Here is a 17,790-nt window from a genome sequence, read left to right as displayed (position 1 = left end):
TTGCTTAAAGAATGAATGAGAAAATGAACCCATATTAGGTATTTTGAAAAGTCTAAAGCAGTGGTTCCCAAACCTGGATGTACACCAGAAGCATTTGGGAAGTTGGAGGAGGCTAGGAATCTATTTCTAATCTATTTCTATTCTTATGCATCGGGACACTGATTTGGCATTTGGAACCCTGCTAATCCCAAGCACAACCAAATGTAAGGGATGAAAGATTAGAAAACCACCCCTGGCCAATTAGAAGAAGCAACTCAATACAGCAGGTAATTCAATAATGCAAGAAATTTAATCATAAGACTACCTATTTCTCTCTTGGTCTTAGGACTTAAAATTTTTTTTTTCACTTTGATTTTTAAAACGTGGCTTCCAAACAATTATATTCTCTGTATTGGCTCCTGAGATAAATAGTACCTCACGAGTGCTACAGGATGTCCACCTCTGCTTTGAGATAAAAGTAAAGCAGATGCCAAAGAAAATCTATCTCTGTGGAGTTTCCTTTTGGGATAACGAAAATGTTCTTGGAATTAGATAGTGGTGATGGCTGCACAAGTGTGTAATCATACTACAAACCACTGAACTGTACACTTTAAAAGAATGAATTTCATGGTATGTGAATTATATTTTAATTTCTAAAAAAATTTATCACCTGGGGCCAGCCCGGTGGCCGAGTGGTTCAAGTTTCGCACACTCTGCTTCAGTGGTCTGGGTTCAAGGTTTCGGATCCCGGGCACAGACCTACACCACTCATCAGCCATGCTGTGGTGGCAACCCACATATAAAGTAGAGGAAGACTGGCACAGATGTTAGCTCAGGGCTAATCTTCCTCAAGCAAAAAGAGAGGAAAACTGGCAACAGATGTTAGTTCAGGACTAATCTTCCTCAGCAAAAAAAAAACTAAACTATCACCTACCAGTTCTCATAAACTCTGAGTTAACAGCTACAGGATATTTCAGGATAGCAGTACAGTAAAGTGTAAAGATAACTGCACCTAACTGCATGAAATTCTACCTGAAGAGTCATAATCTCTTTTAATTCCAAGAAGCTCCATTAACATCACCCAACCTCCACCTCCTCCTCCCCCTCAAAAGCATGAGAAGAGTAAAGCATGAGATCACCTGGAACTGGCATCTCTAGAGCCAGTGGTTCTCAACCAGGGGTGATTTTGCTCCCTGCCAGACATTTTTGGTTGTAACAACTAGGTGGGTGCTATTGGCATCTAGTAGGTAGAGGCCAGGGATGCTACCATTAAATGTCCTACAGTGCACTGGACAGTGCCTACAACAAAGAATTATCTAGCTAAGGTTAACAAACCCTGATCTAGAGCAGTGGTTCTCCAAGTTTGGTCCCCAGGCTGCTAACAATAGCATCACCTGGAAACTTGCTGGAAATGCAGAATCTCAGGCCCCAGCCCAGACCCACTGAATTACAAACTCTGAATGTGGGGCCTAGCAATCAGTGTTTTAACGAGCCCTCCAATAATGCTGATCAATACTAAAGTATAAGAACCACTGTGAGTGTTAAATTGAATGCAGTCAAAACACAGAGGTGAAGTTACTTGTCCAAAGTCATCCATAATTAGTATGAAACAAATACCAGGATTTGAATCCAGGCGGTCTAATTTCAGAACCTATGCTCTTAAAAAAAAATATATACATATATATATATATATATATATTTTATTGAGATCATACTGGCTTATAACATTGTATAAATTTCAGGTGTACGTTACTATATTTCAGTTTCTGTATAGACTGCATTCAGTGCTCACCACCAATAGTCTAGTTCTTATCTATCATCATACATATGTGCCCCTTTACCCCTTTCGCCTTCCCCCTACTCCCTGCCCCTCTGGTAACCTGGAACCTATACTCTTAACTACCATGTTACACAGACCCTTGATTAAAAAAAAAAAAGAAAATGAAACATTTAAAAAAATACATGCTTTAACTTTTGTACATCTGATTTCTTTATTCCTCCATTATAAGACAAAAATTGTTGGTAGAAAGGAGTTAGGCAGAGCAGAGAGAATGGAATGGGGACCACACTATCATAAAAAATTATACCCTCCCTAAATCTATACACTAGTATACCTTTTATAGGCTGCTAAATAAACAATATGAAAATTATAAGGATATGTCAATGTTGCTGGCGTTCCCAGAAGAAACGCACTGGGCCCATGTGATGATTCTTTTTCCACTTGGCTTCTTGCCATTAACTGATAGCATTCCAGATTCTTTCTGGTTTTTCAGTCTCTAAAACCCAGGAAAGAGCAATCTTTTCATGTACAGTTCAAGAAATTAGGTTTGACAAGTGTAATAGGCAGGGCAGATTTTTCTAACAGGTAAGAATACATTTTGACTCAGAGGGTGGGGAGAGGAGGCAGAGTGGAAATTTTCAAGCACATCCTGCTGAACTTGCTTGCTGGGTAAACTCTGATTTGGAATTTAAGCTTAAGATGTTTTCCATTGTGGGATGATACTTTGTCTTTTCATAACTATTCCTTTTTCAACAAAAATTTGACACATTTGTTCCTAGGGCTAGCTAGCTCTCTGATAAACAGCAATTTATCCAGCATTTGGGGCAATGAGATGTTCCACAGAAATGAACTCTGCATCTGTGACTAACAGTCACTCTTTAAGTGCCTGAGCTTTTATTATTTTAACCATTTCTAGTAGAAGAATTTCTAAAATATACTATATATCTCTTATCTCAAACTAAATGCTATATAGTGAAAGTAAACTTTTATTTGATATTCAGCTTCATAGTTATGATCTTCAATAACTGAACACGGAGGCTTCTTGAAGTATCTGAGGCTGGCAGCTCACAGACTGACTCACCAGACTGAACTTCCAGTCCCTGGGTCTTCTCCATCACTGACAGCTGTCTGTACTTGCTGAGGGTTGCAGTTACCTTCTAACCTGCTGTGTGCAAAGAAACCACACAACCAAGTTGCCTAGAAGGTTTTGTAAAATAGAGTACATTATTCTAAATGGGAATCTTTTTTTTTTTTTGGAGTGTACTGCATACATTTTTTCCCTTACATTTGGTTTTGGAATTGTGTTCAGCATTAATCTGGCCTCCAGATATGAGGGGAGCTACTAGACTAAAACATACATTTTCAGCCACCTCAAACATTTTCCACGTAGACATTTACTCTGCATTTTATAATGACAAATGAGAACAAACCCCGCATTTAAACTCAACTTTAGTTTGAAACATTTCAATGTACAATGTTTTAAATTGTTTCCAAATCTTAGAATTGTACATGTTTGTGTGGACTCTGCCCTCCAGTTTTGTCACTGATAATCTCTAATCTAATCTTCTCTAGAAATTTTTCCTGATGAGCCTTCCTGTGACATTTCAAAAAAGCCTTTTCTATGATAACATATTCCTTGACCTCTCTCTATAGCTGATAACCTGGATTATCTGTTTTCTTGACATTTTAGCAGATTCCAAATAGATGCTCTTGTACCAATGTGTGCTTCTGTTAGTATCCCTTCAAATTTCCCTCTATGATTTTTCCTGTACATTTTTATTAGCATTTCTCAAATTACTGCACTATTATCTTTTTGCAGATGCCCTTCACATACACTTCTTTGTTTCCATGATTTATCTTTCTAGACGTTAAAAAATGTAGCCCCACTTCAGATTCAATTAGCTGCCTCATCTTTCCCCTCCTGCCTCTTTTTCTAGCATTGAGGAAGGCAATATTTGTACAGACTCAAAAACGCACATCTTAAGATCTTCAATCTTCTGTTTACAACCCCTGCCAAATCTCTTTCTTCCACAATATCAAAGAATGTGGTAATTCTTTCCTTTATCTCCCCCCCCCAGTCAAATCTTGGCCACATTATGCAGCTTATCAATTTTTCTCTCTAAAATACAGCAGTGAAACCCATCTCCCGGCCTGAGATTGGAACCCATTACCGCTGTAAGCAGTATGTTAACTATTTATCACTGGAAACAATCTGAAATCCCAAGAATGGCCTAATATAAAAGTTACTGAATATATCAAACTCTACCCATCGTATATATTCTGTTTCCGAAAACACAATTTGATTCCTGACAAACAAAATTACGAAAATCTCAGACTATTTGCATTACGTTTGTTACAACCAACCTAAGGCAATGCTTCTCTAACCTTTCCACCAGAGTGCCCCACACAAGAGAGTGACGTCTATACTCCAAGGATCTGAACTTGTAACCCAAGGCACCGCTAAACAGAATTTCTGACATCTGTTTTACCTTTAACATTAATACAAACACGGTAGTCACCACGATAAATATATCAGTGTTTTATTCTACAAATAACATTTAACATTTTTAGCAATGAGTAAAACGAATGCTCCCTAACGAAGCACTAAGTTTATCCCGCAGACCTCTACACACACACACACACACACACACACACGCCCACCCAAGAACTGGAACCACAGTCGGAGAAACACACAAGCAAGGGTTTGTGTTCAGCTCTTTCAGAGGCTGCTAAACGCACGACCGTTGGCATTAGAATTGAACACATATTTACTTCACAACGTGAGAATTTTAATAAGCGCTTAATAACTTAAAATCAGAATCCCACAACGTTGCCCCAAAATGTCGAGTTCCATTACTGATTCCCAAAAACCTCCCAGATTTATTTTTATCTTTAATTAATACCTTTAATAAATACCTCCACACCGCTTACTTTCTAATCGCTGAAGTCACCTCTCATTTTAAACACTCCCCTTGTCCTATTTTCCCTACTCTCCCTGAGCAGGACTTCTCGTTTCTTCTCCGGAGCGCCGGCTCATCCCTCGAGGGGCCACGCTCCATCCTCGGCGGACGTGACAACAAAGACGAGGAGCGCCGGCGCCCGGTCCGAGAGCCCCCGCCGGCGGCGCGGCCGCGGGGACGGCCAGCGCTTCGGGTCCCCGAGGCGGGCAGCGCCCCCCAGCCGCACACAACGACAGCCCTAATTACAGTGCTGCCTGCGCCCCATCATTAGCCTGCGCCGGGCCGGTCCCCACCCGGAGAGCAGCCAACCCTCGAGCCCGGCAAGTTTCCCCGGACCCCGGGCCGAGCCTCCGCGGCCCCCGCCCCCGGCGCGGCCCGGCCAGGGGTGGACGCGGCCCGCACCGGCGTCCCCGGCTCCGCCCGCCCCAGGCCCCGGATGTGACGGCACCGCCGCCCTCGGCGCTCGCCCCCCGGGACCGGCGTGGGGGATCCCGGACGGGGGCCTGGGGGAGGGGGTCCCCCGCCCCGCCAGTCACCACATACCCAAGTGAGAAGGCTCTCGCACAGCTCCACCCGCTCCACAGACTCCACGTTGAACATCTTCCCCGGCTGGGGCTTGGCAGCGCCTCCCCGCCTCGCCAGAAACCGCTGCCGCTCGCTCCGGGGCTGCGTCGGGGGTCCGGCAGCTGGCCTGGCCTCCGGCCCACCTCCTCCTCGGGCCCGGGCGCCGACGCTCGCCGGGAGCTGGCAGCGGCTCCCACACCGTCACCCCCGTGCCCCTCCTTCTCCTCTCACTCGGGCCCGCGCGCCCGCCGCGCGCTCCCGGCCCCGCCCTCGGCCCCACAGCCCTCCTCCAGAGCGCCGGCCTGGCCACAGCGCGGCCGCCGCGCCACTGCGCACAATCCGGCCGGCCGCCCGCCGCGCGCCCCGGCGCCGGCCCGCTGCGTGTCGCGGCGCGCACGCGCACGCGCCCGGGCCTGGCGGCGGCCCCCGCACCCCTCGCGGAAGCTCGGCAGTGCGCGTGCGCGGTGCCGCAGTCCACGTTAGAGAAGGGACAGCTAGTGGTTGTCCGGGAGGGGTAGCGGGGGCAGTCCCCGGAAATAATTGCTATTCTCAGTCACCGGGAATTGGCGAGGTATCCTCTGCGGTGGAGAGGTACGCGCCCCCTCCCTCCCCCCGCCGGGCCGCGGCCGGCCACGCCCACCCGGATCCGGGCTCGCGGGAACCGCCGGCGGGGCTCCGGCGTGGGCGGGAATGCCCGGGGGTCGGCTCGGGGCTGCCGAGGCTCTTCGGGGCGCGGGGAGTCTCCGTCTCGGACCCCAGGGCCCCGCTGTCCTTCTGGAAGCCCGGGGCTAAGCCCCAGGGGCGCCGGCTCCCGTCCTCCTACCCCGGAGACGGTGGCAGGGCCGACGTGGCGGGCCTCTCGGTGGTTCTGGGTGGGCTTGGCCGGCGGTGAGGAGAGCCTGCCGCTCCTCCTGGGTCGCGTGGAGCCGCGACCCCCTGAAAAGTTTAAAGTAGGGAGAGGGTGTGCGCCAGTTCGCCCGTCCTTGAGGACCCCGACGGTTCCTGGGGCCTGGTTCTCCCAGTGCCGTGCTGAGAGCTGGCCTTCTTCCTTAGTGGCTAGGTGGATCGTCTGGAGCTCTCACGTTTTTAAAGGCCTGAATCTCTGCAGAATTACCGATAAATTTTTATGCGATGTAACATATTCAAAAAAGTGCATACAACGGACATGTTTAAAGAGTAATTGATAATAAAACACCCATAAAAAATAAAGAACATTGCCGGTACCTCAGGAATTCCGCGCGCACCTAGTGTTCCTTTCTGAGCACAATTCCCTCCCTATAGTGACTTTTATCATATTCACTTTATTGCTTTTCCTTGTAGCTTTACCTCAAATGTCTGCATGCCCAAACAGTATAGTTTTACTTTGCCTGTTTTTGAACTTTTATTGAGTGGAATCGTGTTATTTTGTGGCTTTGAATTAATAGTAAATTTGTATATATCCGTAGGTATTTTTCATTGCTGTCTAGTATTCCATTTTATGAATATAACAGTGTATCCATTATACTGTTGATGAGCATTTTGTTGTTCCACTTTGGGGCTGCTAAGAACTATACCTAGATACTAGTGCAAATGTAAGAGTTTCTTTAGGGTACAGGCTTGGAGTCCTAGGAGAATTGTTGAGTCATAGGGTATGCATGCATAACTTTACCAGATAATGCCAAACTTTTATTTGGGGTGCAGCAAAGTTAACTTCTCAGGACACATCTTTACTTTGCTTTGCAGTTCATGGAGCACCCCCCCCCTTTTTCCCATTAAGAGTAAGTTTTGTCATTGAGCATTCAGAACTGCAAAGACAGCATTGAGTTCTTTTTTTTTTTTGCTGAGGAAGATCGGCCCTGAGCTAACATCTATTGCCAGTCCTCCTCCTTTTTTTCTCCTTTTTCTCCCCAAAGCCCGAGTAGATAGTTCTATGTCATAGTTGCACGTCCTTCTAGTTGCTGTATGTGGGACGCCACCTCAGCATGGCTGGAGAAGCCGTGGCCTCCAGTAGCAGAGCACCCGCACTTAACTGCTAAGCCACAGGGCTGGCCCCCAGCATTGAGTTTTTACTGATGCATTACGGAGTACCAGTTAAGAGTTCACATGTGATAATTTATCATTTTGTGAATGTAAAAAATCTTATCCAAAGTCTTCTCAGTGGTCTTCCTTTTAAACGTTCTTCCATACTCTAAGGGCAGAGAAACGTTTAGAAATGATAAATATGTATCTCCCCTGCCTTTGTTTCCTGTAGGGGTGCCTCTGGATCTTTGTCAAACCAGAGTCCCTCCATGCCACACTGGGCTGTTTCTGTAGAATCCCTAGCACTGTGAGTGACCATTACCCTTGTTAGACATGTAAAGTTAGTAATAAACCTGACTCCCAGGCACTTTGTCTTTGGATGTGGAGGAGAACAAGATGCTAGCCTTTTCTGGAAGGACTGTGGTATAGTGAGCACCTTTACTCCACCTGCTCAGGTTTTCAAGGCTTTGACACCATTGACCTAAGCTGCCTTTTGTCAGCTTGACTGCTCATCCACAATGCATTTGTGCAGGATGTTGCAGTGTTCTTGAGGTTTCGTGCTGTAGCTCCCATTACCTTGGATGAGGGAAATTATATTAAAAGCCTCTTGGGGGCCGGCCCCGTGGCTTGGCGGTTAAGTGCGCGCGCTCTGCTGCTGGCGGCCCGGGTTCGGTCCTGGGCGTGCACCGACGCAACGCTTCTCCGGCCATGCTGAGGCCGTGTCCCACGTACAGCGGCTAGAGGGATGTGCAGCTGTGGCATGCAACTGTCTGCTGGGGCTTTGGGGAAGAAAAAAAAAAAAAAAGGAGGAGAACTGGCAATAGATGTTAGCTCAGAGCCCGTCTTCCTCAGCAAAAAGAGGAGGATTGGCGCCGATGTTAGCTCAGGGCTGATCTCCCTCACCAAAAAAAACAAAAAAAAGGCTTCTTGGATGTGAGTAATTGTCTGCTGAAGCCATGTGGCCATCACATTTCTACATGAGCTTGGGTAAAAAGACCTTGAGTTTCTCCTTTGAAGTTATGGAATTTCCTGTATTTCTCTTATTTTTCTGTGAGCTTTCTTTCTTTTTTTTTCTTCTGAAAGCCTTGAAAAAGACCGAAGAGAGCTGAGTGGAACTTGTAGCTGTCTCCTTACTCCAGTTAGTCGGAGGCTAGTCCTCATCTACAGTTGTGTATCAGAGTTAAGTAAGCATGGTGGTATCCTGCGTGACAGGGTCCCCAAGTTTATCCTGTCTTCCCAGGGAATACACACTGAGAGCTTTGATTAAAGACAGTTTGAGATGCTACATAGTATAGCCGTGGGGAAGGCATGGCTAAGTGTTGTCATGGTTCTGCTGATTTCTTGACAGTTGTTAATAATAGTAATCAAAATATTATAGCTTCCATTTACTGAGAGCCCATATGATGGGCCAAGCAATATGCTAAATGCTTTACCTTCATTATCTCATAAACTCTACAAAACAAGGCACTTTTTTTTTTTGCCAAAAAAGCAGACATTTGATATGTTTCAAATTAATTTTATGTATTTTACGTATGAGGAAACTGAGACCCAGATTTTACATAAGTACACAGTTATCTGACTCCAAAGCTTATGCTTCTTCGATATATTAAGCTATTCTTCAATAAGACTTAGCCAGCTAATCAATAACTAAGTCAAAGCTGGAAACCAGTTCCTCTTCAGGTTTCTATCAATTAAAACACACAGCTTCCAAGATCTACAGTGTTTTGTTTCTATAAATCTCAAATAGTTAAAAACAGAGTACTAGTAACTCTTATTTTCATATTTGATGGGTTTTATGAGATAGATTAGATACCACGTTCTGTCAATTTAATAACTTTATTTCAGGGTTTCAAGTAAGCAGCATTTAGCGGCCCCTACAACATGTAATATTCCCTGTGCACTGCTCAGGGGAATAAGATGTGGTCACTATGGGTGCCTCCCAGTGCCCTTCACTGTCATCTTTAGAAGGCACCATCGGGAAACTGAGGGTGTCTAGTTGGTAGGTAAGAATGGGACTGGAGACAGACATTTTATTTTATCATATTTATTTTTTGTTTGTTTTTGGTTTTTTTGCTGAGGAAGATTCACCCTGAGCTAACATCTGTTGCCAATCTTCCTCTTTTTGTATGTGAGCCACCGCCACACCATGGCCACTGACAGACCGGTGGTGTAGGTCCGTGCCCGGGAACTGAGCCCGGACTGCTGAAGCAGAGTGTGCCAATCTTAACCCCAGGCCACTGGGGCTGGCCCATAGGCAGACATTTTAAATCTTTGAGCACTGAAGCCTAATTTTCATCTCTCAAGGGAGGAAGCAGGCACTGGCTTTTATTTTTATTGTTAAAGTAATACATACTTGGAAAGAATTCAAGCTATAGAACCGTATCCTGGGAAAGGTGAAGCTCTCCCAGTGCTGCTCCCCGCTTGTAACCACTTTAACCTTTGGTATTTATCTTTCCTGACTTTTTTTCTATACCAAAAAACTCTGAATCAGAGAATATCGTGGTGGAAGAAATTTAAGAAATCCTGAAGTCCAGCTTTTACATTTGCAGAAAATGGGAGACCCTGAGAACTTAAATGGTAGCAGAACTGGAGCTACACTGCAGGGCTGTTGGTGTGCACGCAGCAATGCTCGGTTTGAGCTGAGAGCCTGTGCCACTGGGCAAAATCAGCAGCACTGATCTGTTCTACACAGGTCCTGACTGTGAAAAGCAAAAGTTGGAGAACTGAAGTTCAGGTTGACTTTGGAATTCATTTTCAGGATTGAGGTATTGTGTTATCTCCTCAAGTAGAAAATTGTATTTCTTTTTATTGTTTATCCCCTGTAATCTGAGATCGGCCTCTTTCCAAACAGAAGAGGTGTTGTAATACCTCGTTTTTTGAGCCACTGGCTCCTGCAGTTCCTTTTTTTACTCTGATTATAAGAAGAACTACTGGTGGGAGTTGAACTATTAAGGCCCCCACAGTAGGTCCGACACCATCAGTAGTTCTCTGTGTGGGAGCCCTGGGTTTAGCTGGGATTTCCCTATGACAGGAAGATGCAGCTGACCTCTCTGTTCCTCTCAGCAGCTTATCAACAGTCTCCCCCTCCTCCCCTCTCTCTGCTCAGGCACCTTCTTTGGTGATACCAGAATTTGTGGTAGTAAAAAGTAACGCTGCATTTCAACACCATTGGGAACTTCTGCTATAAAATGATGCAAATAACATATGGCTCTGAAATATTTCAAGTATCCTGGATCTCTGAGCTCTTGGAATTGTGCATGAAGCAGCATCTTAAGGCTGTACCCGTAGAAGTCAAATATCTCTCTCTATTTTTATACGGTAGAATATATGTAATTTGTACAGTAGAATTTGGTCACATTACCACTGATTATACTTGGGAAGACGTAGGAACAAATGTAACCCATTTTTTAAAAAAAAAGTACCAAGTAGTAAACTGTGTAAATGTGTACATAGGAGAAAAGCCCCACCACTCTGTGAGACAGATTCAGAAATTAGAGGCTGGGAATCTTGACACAGGGGAGTTTGAGCCTATTCTCAGAGTGTCCTGGTATACGCCTTCATAATGGAGATTTGAAACCTGTCATTAGAAAGTTGCTGATGTATCAAGTGATTACTACGTGTAAAGCTGATGAAAGCCACCTTTGATCTGTTTGTTTGCTTAAGTTTCTTCCATGAGGTGATTTTCTTACTAGCAGCCAGTTCAGATCCTTTTCAAAGGTGTTCGACTTTCACACTCAAGTGACCTCCTAACAGAGACTCACCTGATTAATGATTATATTGAATAAAAACTTTTTTCAGTGCGGTAAGTTACATAAATACAGAATTTTGTAATTGTGAATAGTCATATGTATGTAATTGAATATTTATTTCCTTTATTTCCCTTTAAGTGTCTTATAAGTCTTTGAACTTTCCTGTTTTGCCAGTAAAAAATATGAATTACCTGTGATATTTGGACACTGATGTGGTTGGGCTATCTTCCCTCATACGTATAGAAATTGGGTATTACCATTTTTCTCTAGTTTAGTGTATGGGAAGGAGAGTTTCATACCCTCCTTTTTCTCTTCATAAGGAAATGCAGCCTCAGAGTGATTCCATATTCCAGGCAGTTCAAAGAATTCTGAACCATAAGATGAGTTTAGTCCCAGGTGAGGTTAATAGTTTTTCAAGCACCAGAATTTTCATTAATTCAAGTAGTCTTAGTGTAGATATAAATGTCTTCTAGCCTCAATGTCTTTTACTTTTCAAATTACTACCACGATAAGTAAGGTGAATCACTCTTATTTAAACATATATTTATTAGGTCTTACTGTGTACAGGGCACTATGCTAGGTAATATAGGAATATTTACAGAAGAAGACAATGTACTTCCTTCCCTATCCATACATGGTAAATTCCATGATGCACATTCAGTGCCATGAGGGAGAAGAAGGATCTGATTTACTTGGAGAATTTATTTGGTATTCAAGAGTGAGAAAAGAGCAGTTGTGCAAGAGGAATGTCTTTTTTTCTTAAAGGAGCTAAGCTTGAAGAGGAAAGGGTATTTTTAAAAAATCTGCTTTAAAAGAATGTAAATTGGGGCTGGCCAGGTGGTGTAGTAGTTAAGTTTGCACTCTGCTTTGGCTGCCCGGGGCTAATGGGTTCGGATCCCAGGTGTGTACTGTCACACCGCTCATCAAGCCATGCTGTGGCAGCGTCCCATATACAAAGTGGAGGAAGATTGGCACAGATGTTAGCTCAGGGCCAGTCTTCATCACCAAAAAAAAAGTAAATGGATGATAAATTATAGTAATTGTTTTTCTTAAAAGAAATAGAATATAAATATAAATATGTCAGTTATATGTATATTGCTTTTATTAGCATATTTCATTTTCACTGTGTCATTTGTAACTTTCTTCTTGTTTCTGTATCTTTTAGACTTGGAATGGCCAAATATCAAGGTGAAGTTCAAAGTTTGAAACTGGATGATGATTCAGTCATAGAAGGAGTAAGTGACCAAGTACTTGTGGCAGTTGTGGTCAGTTTCGCTTTGATTGCTACCCTGGTATATGCACTTTTCAGGTGAGACTAAAGGACAAAAGAATTGAAATCATATGTATTTCCAAGGGCCACTGACTTTATCACTGCTTCTAGTAATGTTTAATACTTAATATGAAAAGCAAGTAATAGATCTCAGGAATTGTACATATTTACTAAGGTATTTTCTTTTCCCCTACACTCTAAATGCTACCTTATATTTTTCCTGTCATCAACTGTCTTAGTGGATAAAATTTAAATTTATCATCCATATTTTGAATAAAATGTTAATATTTTCTATAGGAGTATCACAGTTTAAAAATGTAATTTTCATAATTGAATCCATCACCTTGTAGGTGATATAATAAGTGCAAAATATTTTCAGTTTTTAAATGGAAAAACTGAGGCAAAAAAAAAAACTTGGACAGTATAGAGGGGATTAAGATTAGAATTAAAATTACTGTTATAGAACCTGGAATAATATTTAAAGGTCTCAGATGTCTATATACCAATAGACAGAGACTAGGTAATAAACTAGAAATTTAGGTGTAAACACATAGAGATAAGTAAAATTTTATATATATCATTGAAAACAGAAATGGACAAAAAAGTATAAAATAGAAAAAAGATTAATTTCAAAAAGTGCAGATCAGTGAGTTTCCTGTAAAAATTATAGAAAGGATTATTAAATGGAATGTGAATATTTAGAAAAAAATGGTGATTAAATTACTCTTTTACCTCTGCATGGCTAGTTTCTTATTAGGGTAATGTTATCTTGATTTCAGTAGCGTATTTTACACAGTACCTGGTGATACACTTACGAACATAACGGGGAACTGATGACTAGATGATAGCTGATTTAAATGCATTTACACCTGGTTGACAGGTTGTTCCCAGGAGTACTGACTAATGTTCGAAAGTAAACCAAGAAAGGAAGACACTGAATTGTTGCCAGTCTCTGCCCTTGAGCCTTTTCTACTCATTTCTATTAGCAACTGGGATGAAGAAGACATAAGAAGCATCCTAATTAAATTGTCAGTTGGGAAGGATAGCTAATGGTACAACAGAATCAAGATTCACAAATGGCTCATCCCATACATCTGTGGTCAACTGGTCTTTGACAAGGGTGCCAAGACCTTTCAGTGGGGAAAGATTTCAACAAATGATGTTGGGACAACTGGATAGCCACATGCAAAAGAATGAAGTTGGGCCCATACCACATTATTTGCAAAAATTAACTCAAAATGGGTCAAAGATCTAAATGTAAGAGCTAACCTATGAAAATCTCGTAAGAAAACATAGGAGTAAATCATCAGGATTCTTGGATATGACACCAAAAGCATGAGCAACAAAAGAAAAAAACAGATAAATTGGACTTCATCAAAATTGACAACATTTGTGCTTCAAAGGACAGCATGAAGAAAGTAAAAAGACAATCTGCAGAATGGGAGAACATATTTCAAATCATATGTCTGATAGGCACTTGTATCTGAATATATAAAGAACTCAAAACTCAGTAATAAAAAGACACATAACCCAATTAATAAATGGGCAAAATATCTGAATAGACCTTCCTCCAAAGAAGATATGCAAATGGCCGATAAGCACATGAACAAATGCTTGACATCAGTAGTCATCAGGGAAATGCAAATCAAAACCACAGTGAGATACAAGTAAATACCCACTAGGATGGCTTGAATCAAAAAGTCAGATAATAACAATTGTTGTTGAGGATGTGGAGAAATTAGAACCTTCATACACTGCTGGTGGGTATGTAAAAATGGTGCAACCACTTTGGAAAACTGTCAGTTCCTCAAATGATTAAAGATAGAGTTACCATATGACCAAGCAATTTCATTCCTAGATACACATACCCATGAGAAATGAAAACATATTTCCACACCCAAACTTGAACAGGAATGCTCATAGCAGCATTATTCATAATAGCCAAAAAGTGAAAACAACCCAAATATCCATCAGCAGGTGAATGGATAAACAAAATGTGGTATATCCATACAATGGAATATTATTCAGCTATAAAAAGAAATGACATACTGATACGTGCTACATCATGGATGAAACTTGAAAAACATGCTAAGTGAAGTAAGCCAGACACAAAAGGCCACATCTGAATCTGTTCATATGATTGTCCACAATAGGGAAATCTGTAGAGATAGAAAGTGGATTAGTGGTTGCTTAGGACTGGGGTGGCAGGTGGGGGTATAGGAGGTGATAGCTAAAGGGTATAGGGTTTCTTTTCAAGGTGATGAAAATGTTCTAAAATTGACTGTGGTGATGGTTGCAGATGTCTGTGAAACCATTGAATTGAACCTTCTAAATGGGTAGATTGTATGGTGTGTGAATTATATCTCAATAATTATAAAGTAAAAAATGGGTCATGACTAGGTAAATACAAATGAAGTATCTGCTCTTTACCTGTTAAGAATGGGATGCAGATAGAACTTTATTTTCACGTGAAAGTCTCCGTGATAAATTGTTGAGTGAGAGACACATCACAAAACCATAAGTCAAGTAGCCGATTTTGTCTAAAAATTTTTATAAGATTAATTTTATTTTAAAATATTTTTCTTTTCCATTATTTGTTTTTCTAATTTCTCTACTATGGATATTTATTACTTGTATAATAAAAGTCTTTTCCCCACAGATTGGAATGATGTGAAACTGAAAGTTTCTATTTAATAAGGCAATTATATATTGTAAATGCCAAACACTTAACAGTATTAGGCTGCGTTAATCAAAATACCCAGATAAAGGTCACTTTTGGATTGTATTCAGTTTGGGTCAAGAATTTTAAAATGGAAAACATTCAGGGGAGGTTATCAGAATGAATAAAGCTACGGAAACAAATCATATAAAAATGCTTGAAGGAACTGGGGATATCTAGCTTAGGGAAAAAGACGAACATAAAAGCTGTCTTTAAATATGATGAGGACTTGTTTTGTTGAAGCAGAATTAGATTTATTCTGTGTAGCTCCACGGGCAGAACGAAGGCCAATAGGTGAAGATAAATAATGTGATTTGGGCTCAACTTAAGAAATAACTTTTCAAATTATATAAGGTGCTCCCCATTACTTGGTCAGTGTCTTGAATCTGTCATATGGTTGGGTGGGAGGTCAGTTTAAATTCCTGTCCCTCTCTTCACATTCAGATTCAATTGGCAGTTGTAATCCTGTTACTTCAACTGAAGTAATCAATTAGTGATGAGTTGTGGGAGGAGTAGCATGCATAGTTTAAAATTCAAGCAAAGGAACCTTCTGTCTCTTTTCTGTAATTTCTTTGATATTTTTAGTCATTATAATTAATTCTTTCTTTTGTATTGTGGTAACATATACATAACATAAAATTTACCATTTTAAATGTACAATTCAGTGGCATTAAGTACATTCACAGTGTTGTGTAACCATCACCACTGTCTATTTCCAAAACTTTCTCATCATCCCAAACAGAAACTGTACCAATTATAATTCCCTCTCCCTCCTCCCCATCCCCTGGTAACCTTTATTCTACTTTCTGTCTCAATGAATTAGCCTATTCTAGGTAACTCATAAAGTAGAAGCATGCAATATTTGTCCATTTCTGTCTGGCTTATTTCACTTAGCGTAATGCTTTCAAGGTCTGTCTATGTTCTAGCATGTATCAGAATTTCATTCCTTTTTATGGCTGAATAATATTCCATTGTATGTATATACCACATTTTGTTTATTCAGTCATCTGTTAATGGACATTTGGGTTGTTCTCACCTTTTGGCTATTGTGAATGATGCTGCTGTGAACATTGGTATTATAGGGATCTGAGTCCCTGCTTTCAATTAGAATTGCTAGATCATATGGTAATTCTATGTTTAACTTTTTGAGGAACCTCCAATCTGTTTTTCAGAGAGGCTGCCCATTTTACATCCCCCTAGCAATGCATGAGGGTTCAATTTTCTCTACATTCTTGCCAAAACTTGCTACTTTCTGTTTTTTTGATAAGAGTCATCCTAATGGGTGCGAAGTGATATCTCATTGTGGTTTTGATTTGCATTTCACTAACGACTAATGATGTTGAGCATCATTTCGTATGCTTATTGGCCATTTGTATGCCTTCTTTGGAGAAATGTCTAGTCAAGTCCTTTGCCCATCTTTGAATTGAGTTGTTTGCTTGTTTGTTTTTGAGTTATAGGAGTTCTTTATATATTCTTTATATTGCACAAAAGTTTTTATTTATTTTTTTGCAAACTGGGTTCGGCACAGTGTTTTTTTTTTTTTTTAAGTTTTTAATTTTGATGAAGTCAAGTTTATCTGTTTTTTTGTTTTTGCCTGTGTTTTTGGTTTCATTAAAGAAATCATTGCTAAATCCAAGGTCATAAAGATTTTCTCCTGTGTTTCCTTCTAAGATTTTTATAGATTTAGCTCTCAAGTTTAGGTCTTTGATCGATTTTGAGTTAATTTTTGTATATGGTATGAGGTAAGGATCCAAATTCATTCTCTTGCATGTGGATTTCCAGTTTTCCCAGCACCATTTGTTGACAAGACTCTCCTTACCCCGTTGAAGGGTCTTGGCATCCTTGTCAGTTGACCACATATGTGCGAGTTTACTTCTGGTCTCTGTGTTCTGTTCCATTGGTTTATGTGTTTATCCTTATGCCAGTACCACACTGTTTTGATTACTAAGTTTTGATATCAGGAAGTGTGTGTCCTACAACTTTGCTCTTCTTTTTCAAGATTATTTTGGCTATTTGGGGTCCCTTGAGATACCATATAAATTTTAGAATGGGTTTTTCTATTTCTGCAGAGAATGCTGTTGGAATTTTGATAGGGATTGCATTGAATCTGTAGATAGATCACTTTGGGTAGTATTGACATCTTAACAATACTAAGTCTTCCAGTCTATGAACATTAGGTGTCTTTCCATTTATTTGTGTCTCCTTTAATTTCTTTCAGCAGTGTTTGGTAGTTATGATTCATTTCTTTTTAAATCTTTTTTATTTGTTCTTCCTTCTTGAGCTATTAGTAAGTAGCTGCCATTTGTTGACATACCAGAAGCCAGTCTGGTATGCATTTTAAAGTGGTATGCAATTTAACCTATCAACCACATACTTTTGCACATTTGTAAACTTTGATTCAAACTTTCTTTCTTGACCCAGGGTCTGGGTATCATTTCTTTCCTCATATCAGAGGTTCCTGGCTCCTTTCCAGGGCCACATATAACTTCACTGGTTTGATAGTTTTGGTTTCTTCTTTCAAAGAACGAGAAGGACCATAAATCGTTGGTAAATACAATAACAACAACAAATGTACTTCGGTTCTATATTAGAGCCACTGTTTTCCTTGGCATCTTACTTTAGGCCTGCTTAGTGTCAAATGCCCTGTCATTTTCTTGTAGCTAAGGTGATCATATGTTCCAGATTTTCTAATCTAGCTTTCAGTCTATCTTAATTTATCCCATTGTTTTCTAAATTTTTGGTTCTGTACTAATAGTTGCCAGTCACATTTA

General features: G+C 41.1%; 2 protein-coding genes across 5 annotated transcripts in view; one reads left to right on the top strand and one right to left on the bottom strand.

The window, feature by feature from the left end:
• The window catches only part of HOOK3 (hook microtubule tethering protein 3), a 99,106-nt gene extending 93,576 nt beyond the window's left edge, over positions 1 to 5,530 (bottom strand). Inside the window, exon 1 of one of the 3 annotated variants that reach the window (XM_058525314.1) lies at positions 5,263 to 5,530. In XM_058525314.1, coding sequence (XP_058381297.1) covers positions 5,263 to 5,319 — 57 coding nt within the window. In that variant the 5' untranslated portion in view covers positions 5,320 to 5,530. The remainder of the gene's footprint in view (positions 1 to 5,262) is intronic. The other 2 variants (XM_058525315.1, XM_058525313.1) reach the window with 2 other exon arrangements.
• Positions 5,531 to 5,753: 223 nt separating this feature from the next.
• The window catches only part of RNF170 (ring finger protein 170), a 29,795-nt gene continuing 17,758 nt past the window's right edge, over positions 5,754 to 17,790 (top strand). The window contains exons 1-2 of one of the 2 annotated variants that reach the window (XM_058525316.1): positions 5,754 to 5,874; positions 12,196 to 12,339. In XM_058525316.1, the coding sequence (XP_058381299.1) occupies positions 12,203 to 12,339 (137 nt within the window). In that variant the 5' untranslated portion in view covers positions 5,754 to 5,874; positions 12,196 to 12,202. The remainder of the gene's footprint in view (positions 5,875 to 12,195; positions 12,340 to 17,790) is intronic. The other variant, XM_058525317.1, reaches the window with a different exon arrangement.

The sequence above is a fragment of the Diceros bicornis genome, chromosome 29, assembly GCF_020826845.1.
Source record: "Diceros bicornis minor isolate mBicDic1 chromosome 29, mDicBic1.mat.cur, whole genome shotgun sequence".
Taxonomy (NCBI): Eukaryota; Metazoa; Chordata; class Mammalia; order Perissodactyla; family Rhinocerotidae; genus Diceros; species Diceros bicornis.
The sequence above is the reverse complement of the archived record's forward strand: the minus strand, read 5'-3'. Positions and strand labels throughout refer to the sequence as shown.